At 38.5% G+C, this 9799-nt stretch overlaps 1 protein-coding gene across 3 annotated transcripts in view; it reads right to left on the bottom strand.

The window, feature by feature from the left end:
- The window catches only part of LOC131226747 (vacuolar protein sorting 38-like), a 40738-nt gene continuing 30939 nt past the window's right edge, over positions 1-9799 (bottom strand). For 2 of the 3 annotated variants that reach the window (XM_058222442.1, XM_058222444.1), the window contains 2 exons: positions 9542-9766; positions 1-449 (listed from right to left, as the gene is read on the bottom strand). In XM_058222442.1, coding sequence (XP_058078425.1) covers positions 333-449; positions 9542-9766 — 342 coding nt within the window. In that variant the 3' untranslated portion in view covers positions 1-332. Of the gene's footprint in view, positions 450-7389; positions 7466-9541; positions 9767-9799 lie in introns of all 3 variants that reach the window. The other variant, XM_058222443.1, reaches the window with a different exon arrangement.

Genomic DNA, 9799 nt, shown 5'->3' with positions numbered 1-9799 from the left:
TTTACTGCAACAAATGAAATCGCATCTCATTTCAAGATTGAAAGCTCCCATCAACATTGCACGTCTTATGCATATCGGTTTGCTTTCCAAGGTGTAACTCCACATAAATTCACCTCTTCTCAACATGGTAGGGCCAAATAATATATTACAGTAAAAGAAGGCAATCCAATAAGCACGACAGACATTTCTGCAAATACAGCTTCTTCCAGGACTTTATAATAATAAGGTGCTACACAAAATAAGCACCTACGAAGAAGTACAAACTAAACTGGTCTTCATGAAATCAGCAGCAGCAGCTAACATTAATGGTTAACACTTCAAAGCAGCAGAGATCACTTATCTACGAATTCCTGAGACTGAATTGTCCTCAAAAGCTCCCTCAAATTAGCCAATACATGACGTGGCCCCACACTTTGAATGCCAATATAATTCAAAAGCTGCTCTAAATCCTACATAGACCAAAATAAATAGTAAGGCACATTTAAACAGAACATGGAAATTAAAGCAAAATTAGGAAATAGCACAATCCATAATGCGAACATATCAACACACAGCATTTAATTGTGATAGTGTGAGTGGGTGACAACTGACGACAAGACATTAAATAATTCGAGAAGAAACATTTTTAAAGACTCAAGCATAGATCAGAATGTCTCCAAGATTAATTAAACAAAAAGAAACTTGTTTTGGACAGAGCCATCTCACTAGAGTAACATGAAATGGGTACATGCGCAGGTCGGATCCAACCATATATTGGGCCCTTTCAACAGTTGGCGTATGATTAAAAGATCACACCTGTCAGGTATTCCTATGCATATGATCAGTGGAATAAAAACAACAATAGACAAATATTCTGTAGGGTAGATTACAGAAACTGACGTACAGGATTGTCTAATAGACTTGATTTTTGAAACATAAGCTATCCTCACAGAGGCCAAACAGAAAGATGGACCTGATTGATAATTCAACTTGCCACATGTACTGCGGAGCAATGGCTCTATTTCAATTCTTGAAGCTCTACCTTATCACTCTTATGGATTAAACGAAGGTAGTTAAGACTATATGGAGGAACCAGCAAATGTCATACATGTATACGATCGGTGCCACCTAATGAATGGGATTGCTTGATTTTTGAGTCAGCGCATGTTAAGACTGCCCATAGATCTTAAGAGTGGGTTCCGCCTATGAATGAACCCATATCAAATACCATAAGCATTACTTTTCATATATGTGTGACAAACACTGGATCATCCTAAGTTTAGATCATAACACATATATAGCGTTGGATTTGAACTTTGAAATACAATGGAATATAAAGTTTTTCAAAATCCATCTTAACTAATCTATTCCCTAGGAGCCCGTCGTGATAAATCTTAGATTTCTATTATTAAAAACCAAGATGAATGATCAAGACCTTACATTGGTGTGATTGAATCGTGTAGACAATTTTTCCATGAAGAAGTTGTCAATGCCAAGGTATTCTGCAACGGCAACCACCAATACTGTCACGATATGGGCTTTAACAGCCATCGTGGCCCCTATAATGGCCGTTTTAGCCTTTAAAAAAATAAAATAAAATAACCCACATAGGCACCATAATGGGCCGTTATGGGGCTTTTTCCGTAACGATCGTTATGCCATTACAACACACCATGGGACTCAATGCAGATCCTCTACACTGAGAGGTCTCACACCGATCTACCTCAGGTGGGAAAGATCAAAAAGTTGTGATCTACTCCATTGGTGAGGGTCGAAGGAAATGCATGATGTCCACAGGGTGGACCCCACACGTTCCACACATGCGAATGGAGAAGAGAAGATGGAAGGACAAGATGGGATGGATGATGCACTCTTTCCTTCTCTCTCCCACTGACACCCAAGCAAGGGAGGGACATCTAGGGCTCTCTTGGTTGCCTCATCTTTGAGATAGGATCCAATTTATAAGGAGTTATGGTTTCAAGTGCACACAAGTATCGTGCACTGCCATCCTATGAACTTCCTTGTACCCTATTGTGAGGGAAGTCCGTTGATCTGCCTCATCATGCATATATTCATGATCCAATCCCTCCACAATCATGGTGATATAAAACCCATGTTGATCAAGTAATGGACAACAAATCAAGGTCATCGGGTCATCATTGAATCCGGTCAAAACAGTTTTAACGGTTAAAACAAAACTTTAATGGTTGAAAACCTTCGAAAACTTGTCTAAAACCTTTGAAGTGCAAGGCCCTATGGTAAAACCACTTAATAACCCCTAATCTAATGAACTCTAGCCATATAACAACTCCCTAGGTAAAAGCAGTGGATCATATGTTAGCCTGACCAAGAATCAATGAATCATAATGGACTACCAAGTACCACCCACCTTCATTGGCCTCCAGAAAACCTCATAAAATGAGCCAACACCAAGTCAAGATCATGACCCTTACACGTCATCAAGTCTAAAGATTGATCATCTTTGATACACTATCAAGTCCTTGATCATATAATCATACTCCAGGCTAACGGGCCGCCGAACTATTGAATTGAACTCAATCCTCCAATGTAAGTGTCTAAAGGTCCAAAACAAGGATCCTGAAACCATGGCACACTTACACTCCAGTGTAGGGTAAGGCCAAAGGCATAACAGAAACCAAGTCGGCTCTTGATGGTAGAGAACTTCCATGCTAACACAAGTCAGTCCCCTCACATAGGACGATTGTACATCTCAAAGTATGATGTCCATAGATGCGTCCTAACTTCTAAGAAAATATGTTGATCATGGCTCAATAGGATACTGAAATCCATAAACCACAACTATTATCGGTCAATGACCACTGCGTCTAATCTCAAGTTCCCAATAACCAGAGGAATCAACTCTCACATAACCCGCATTACATAAGTATTTAAGGCAACACCAGACATTATCTAAGGCATATTACATTGTCCAAAAGAAACGATGGTCATTGTCCAAAAGAAACTATGGTTATCAAGATCAATGGCTAAGAACAACCTTATCACATCCATGCAGCTAGTGGATTAAGGCATACTTCCAACAATCTCCCACTTGCCCTAAAACCAATTTGTGATCAAATCCATCAAGATTGCATGTCGAATGGGACTTCTTAGCCAAGACGATTAAGGAATCATATTGAACCTCCTATATTCTTATAATCTATCTCTGTCTCTCTAATGGCAACTCCCATTGTTTAATGCACCTAGCTAAACGCCACTAGTTCCACAGTTGTCAAACACACACCATGCCTTTTTATCACCTAACAACTATAGTTCATTTAAGAACTTACTTTGATCCATGAGAGAGAAAGGAGTCGTTTGGTAGTGCGGATTGGGGGGGGGGGGGGGGGGGGGGGGGTGTCATTGGAGGGTATTTTGAATCCAGGAGTCGTTTGGTAGCATGGATTGGAGGGTATTTGGAATCCAAGGGATTGCCAATCCTCAGTTTTATTGGGTTTTGCAATCTCTCCCTTTTGCTAAGATTACCAATCATCTCCCTTTCTTACTCATTTTTAAAGGCGGGACAATCGCACGTGTAACATAGGTGTCACTAAGCTACTAATCCACTGTACATGTGACCCGCTGATGATATCCCAAAACAATGAGATAATCAACTGCATAATTAAAATTACATCAATAGCATGATATGAACGGCCCAAACATTGGCCATGTAAATCAACGGTTAAAAACCGTTCATAGTCGCTTGGTTGTGATCCCATGCTTCTGGCCCATTAAAGGATTGGAATTTCATTAATTTTTTGCCAAACTATATATTTCAATGGGCTGATTACAATCATTGTGTCAACCATCACATATGTACACTAATTAGGGATATTAAAGTTAAATTTAAACTCCTGTAAATATATTACATAATTTCAATGCATTGCTATTTTCGTATTTTTCGTATTACATGGATTCTAAATACAAGTTGTCAAACACAATTGAAAGATTGGGAATCAGAAGAATCACCATTGATTCTGATTACCCTTGATTCGGAATCCAAGTATTTGAAATCCGAGCTCCCAAACGAGCACAAAACCTTCCACGCATATAGCACACTTGGATTATTACATAACTACCCAGCATATCACATGCTAAACGACAGTGCTACCTTACAAGCAACATAACTAACTCCGCATTTAACATATCATCATGAGAAGCATATACATCCGCATAGTGGAAGCAATTCCCAAGGTGGTTCTGACATGAACACCCTCCAATGAAAGCTAGGGTCATTACGGTGTCAATTTTCCTCCTACTGACTAAGACATTCATCTCAAGTTTGATACTATGTGCAAAAGTGCACTATAGAGATCCTAATGAGTTGGATTGATTAAGCCTTTCGACATACATCCCTTGGGTAAATTGGAATTCTTTGAATACCACCCCAAATACAATCATCTTGATAGAAAAATAATCACACTAATAATTATCCCTTTATTATTATCTTGATTAGCATCCCATCTTTAGTGCTCACGATCAAGCGAGGTAAAAATGTCATTTATTCATTCATGCAATGCGATTGTGGGAACCACACCATATTTATGATTCATCAAGTATCACTGAGTAATACATCCAAGGCCATCACTCCCATCACTACTATCTAGCATACTATCTAGCACATGGGTGGTGAAATTAAGGATCAAGATATGTGATTGATAACAGCAACCCGTCCACAATTACATCTGATCAAACATCAAGATATGTGATTGATAACAGCAACCCGTACAGGTTTGTACTAGGATGTCATCAGTGGAATTCATGCAACTGTCACATGATATCTCTCTTAACATCTATGGATGGAATCCAGTGCCATAATCCCTAACATGAGATACCTAAAAGAGAGGAGAAAGTCAATCGCATAACATTCTCAGCATGAATTATACATAAGACAATAGATCAACACATTGTACTACCAAGGAGGAATAATCATAACCAATCACATAAATAATTAAACTACCATTTCTTAAAACGAATGGATAATGGTAACCAGTCTAGTAAAACCAAACAGTTTATCTTGGGTCATTGACCCTAATACCTTCACTAGCACTATTCTACTATTTTGCTTCTTGTCCTATCACGCCCCTCTACTCCTAGCCGATTGCATGTTCGTCCTTTGCTTCACTTTCCATTTTATACCTTCTGACTCTATGCACGTGTAAAGTCTAGCAGTCTATTAAATGATACATTAAGTATCACTCTTTGGGTTTCATTAAAGGTGAGAGGAGAGAGTTGTACATATTGGCTTCTTAAGCGAGTTGCTTCTTGAAGACGGCACAATTAGCATTAAAGTAGCCTTGTTTCCCACAATGCCAGCATGCCTTCTTCCCTTTACCTTTGACATTCCATTTCCTTTGTTACCTGTAGGGTTACCTACTCCTTTAGGGTAATCGTTCTTACCACCATGATCTTCGTTCCATTTACGCTTCTAAGTATTGGGCTTGCCACTAGAGGAGCTCTCAGTTAACTGTACCACATACCCCTTTTAACACATCGTATTGTTGGCCTCAAAAAGAACCAATTGCTTGTCCAGCTTCTCCTCATTGTATTTGAATTCGCTCATATTGTAGCCGTCGTCAATGAATCTTTTATACATGGGTATCAATGACGAGAGGATAGCATTCACAATGGTACCCTCTCCTTTGTGATCTCAAGCTCATTAGTGATTTCAAGTATTTTCATCACATACTTGCTCACTAATGTGCACTAATGCGCCCTCTTTGAGTTTCGTGTTGTGCAGTTTCCTTTCAAGGGCTTGGAACTAAGTGTTGATCTGGGCATCGAACATACCCTTAAGTCATAGGAATATATCCCTGGGGCCCCAGCATTTATCATGATCCATAGTTGGTTGCGAAGCACATCAGCCATAGAGGCCAGGATGTACACTTCGACCACCTCATTTTCCCTTTCCCATTTAGCGTGTTTAGCAGAGACAGCCAGAGGTTCATTATCAACCTCAAGGTTAGGCTTGGGAGAAGGAGGCTCATAAATGACATACAGTACTCGCTCAAAGGTGAGTACCAATTCGAGCTTTTGAGGCCAGATTATAAAGTTCTTCCCAGCTTCTCAAATGTAATGATGAAGGCAGTGAGTAGGAATGTAAGATAATTAGTTGATCAAGATCTGTTTAACAAATATTTTTTTGGTAGTTTACCAGATTTGCTGACAGAGACGGCGATATAATCAATACTACGCTTGAGTACAAACATCAGAACCTCATGAATAATTCATGATCCCAAAACAAAGGGATCTTAATAATACAGCAAAGTCTGGATTTTCAGTGAGAATTTGTTCTCTACTGATGTTTAAGTACCTAAGAATATGTATTCTGCCCCCATCAAGCCCACAAACATTTTAGATCCTTCTAGCTGAATGGAGACCATGTACTGCAAACTTGAGAAAAGGATTCATTCTGTTAATAGCTTTCTCACATGTTTATTTACCTACGTGCAAATGCAGCTCCAAATACCAGGGTAATATTTCGTGCCTTGCAGGCTACTGAAACTAGAAGCAAGTTTGCCTGAAATTCATTCTATAAAGAAGACTCGTGCAAATTGTATCATAAGAATCAGATAAGAAATCACTAGCAAATCACACCTTTTTCTGCCTACAGGTACATTTTTTTTTTTTATTCAAGCTGGGCTCAAACCTGAGGCCCCAATGTTGAAATAATGCCTACAGGGAAAGGTCGTGTAAAGTCCGGATGATGCAGGGGCGTTGAGGAGGCCAAAAAGAAGGAACCATAAAGGTTAAAATGCGAACTTGTGATACCCTTATCTTTCACTTATTTCCTGGGCCACTTCTCTTCTTCTTCTTTTCTTTTCTTTTTTAAATTTTTGAAGGGTAAAGGAAATTTTATTAAAGGCCTGCTTGCAAGCAAAACGGGAAAAGAATACAAGAAAGGGATCCCAATGGGATTACAGCCCTAAAACTGACACAATAAGAAAAGGATCCCAATATGCAGTATCTGTTCCTGGGTCACTTCTCGGGTGCTAAAAAGCATCAAATGATGAGAAAGTGGCCAAATTCACTAAAATTTCAAAGAAAGGAGGGAGAGAGAGAAAGCAGCTGCCCACAGTTTTTTTTGGTATACTCCTAATTATCTCGATCTGTTGTTAAAATCCAATTGTTGTGCTGCTCCTTCCATATTACAAACCATAAGCACACTAGGAAAGTCAACCATCACAATCTACATCTTTTCCTGCCCCAAGGCCCATGGTCCCAAGCTAAAGGCATGGGAATCAAATCAAGCATTACCCTACCATTTCAAACAAAGTGACAACCTGGTGCTACACCACAACACATAGATACAAGCAATAGAGAAATGTCCATTGTCTCATCACTTCTAAGGCACACAATGCAGCCATTGGTGATTAATATGTTCCTACTCACCGGATGGTCTATGTCAGGTTCCTTCCCCACCAGCAACTTGAGGGCAAGAATAAGTAGGACCTTGATATGATATCCACTGTGACAAATATTGCCGAGATTGTGAAAATATCATGATTTTTTTAGAGAGATCTTAATCAAATCATTTTTAAGAATAATCAAGCAATATTATCATGTTAATATCAGGAGATTTACAAAATCTCAGCAGTGAAGAATAATCAAACAATATTAGCGGGTTTGGGATTCTATCCTCTTCATTCAAGATGCAGTGGTCCATGCCCACTTTGGTGGATAGTTTTTTGAAGGTAGGTCATGGGGTTTGTCTTCCAAAGCAAGCTCAAGCGAAATGGCAGATGGCGAGTTTTCAAAATCCAGTAACGTGACTCCTTATTAGCTGAGTTCTAAAAAGGGGATTTTTTATACTCTGGTGGCGTATTACACTTGATACACTTACACTCAGAAAATTTTACATATGGCATATATTAACTCAAAGTAAACCAATTAAATTGTGGGACCCCTTTTCCTTTTTGAAAAATGAAAGATATTGTGGGACCCGTCGTTGATAAGTCATAGTTCCCAAATCAAATTGTTTGAACAATTCTAACCACTGATTTGTGAACACTTGTTGAAATAGGACCACTGGATATTCTTTGCTCTTCACCATCCAATGTCCTCCAATTTGATGGTCAGATGATTAAATAAGCATACTTTAAGGCTGATTGCACTAGTAGGATGAGTGCCATAGATTCCATGAATTTGTGGCTGATTTGGGGCATCTAGTGGTCCCCCAAATTGGTGACGCTATTCATCCGAATTTAGTTTCTTTTTTTTTTCTTGAAAATTCTAGGGGAAAATGATGTCAAACGCTTAGGGATATACATCAGTGAGATGAGAGTCATAGATTACATGATTTCGAGGCATTTAACTGGTCCCCCAATCATCAAAACTATTCATCCGGATTTATTTTTAATTTTCTCTTCTTCTTTTTCTTATAATTACTTGAAGGGAATGATGTCAAATGCTTAGGGATATTTATTAATGGGATGAGTGTCATAAATTGCATGAAATTCGGGGCAATTTGAGAGCATTCAAATAGTCCACCAAATCAGTGACATTATTTATCCGAATTTAATTTCAATTTTCCTTAAAATTTCTTGGGGGAATAATGTCAAATACTTAGGAATGTGCATTAGTAGGATGAGTGTTGTAGCTTGCAAGAATTTCGGGCCAATTTGGGATCAATTTAAGCCCATCAAGTTAATAACATCATCAGACAGGCTGAAACAACATTCTTGCCAATGAGTGAACCATTACACCATCATAAACATGTTCAGAACTACAAAAGAATACATATTTGGAATCCTCTCAATATTTTTAATTTTTTTAGACATTTTTTCTTTTAAAAAATCGACCGTTGTAGGGTTGTAATGACCGTAACATGCAACGGTTTTCGGCCGGTCCTTTATACCCACCATTACCGTTATGGAATACCTTGAACAAGGTATTGCAAAATGGTTATGTAACAATAATGGTGGTAACCATTACGCGTTATAAGGCCATAATGGCCGTTATGGAAAAAATGGCCTGTAACAATCCATTATAGGGCCGACACATGTTTTCTTTTTTCTTTTGAAAAAAAATTAGGCCGTAACAGCCGCATCGTAATGGTACACTATTACCATTATGGAATACCCTGGGTGTGGCCCCAATAATCAACATCCAGAGGATGAGAGCATTCTTATCCGGTAACAAATAAACTTCCCAACAAGTAGACAAGAACTCAAAATAATCTACAGGTCAACAAACAGTGGCTTAACACAAGCAATCACTTCACTAAACCTTCAATGCTAGAGAAAATACATGCCTGGTTAATTGAGGTACTAACAATCATAATAAGTTTTTATTTTATTTTATGCCGAAAGAATCGTCAAAAATTGTGATCACATATTAAGCACGGTGATGTGATAAATATTTGCATGAATTATTAATTTCTAAACAAAATCACAATTATCTCATCAAATATTAATTCCTTGAATCTCGAAAACAAAATAAATTCAGGCAGAATGTAAAAGACAGTATCATAAAATTACATCAACATAGGGCAACTTATGACAGGAGACAGACATGACCAAATGCACATGAAAAATAAGCGCACCTTGTTCAACAAGAACATTGCATAAGCAGCTTTGGTTGTGTCCTGGCCTTCTAGAAAAAGAGGAAATTCTGTAGGCTTCATATTTGGGCCAGCTATTGGGTTTGACACTAAATCAGATGTGGACTCCAATGGAGGTGCATGGTCAAAAATGTATGAGCATGAACCTCCCAAGCGTAGAGGGTACCGAAGAGGAACGTCTAAGTAAGATGCTATAAGCAAGACAGCCTGCAATATATACATGTTGAGTTAGAACCAAAC

The sequence above is a fragment of the Magnolia sinica genome, chromosome 15, assembly GCF_029962835.1.
Source record: "Magnolia sinica isolate HGM2019 chromosome 15, MsV1, whole genome shotgun sequence".
In the NCBI taxonomy this organism is placed as follows: domain Eukaryota; kingdom Viridiplantae; phylum Streptophyta; class Magnoliopsida; order Magnoliales; family Magnoliaceae; genus Magnolia; species Magnolia sinica.
The sequence above is the reverse complement of the archived record's forward strand: the minus strand, read 5'-3'. Positions and strand labels throughout refer to the sequence as shown.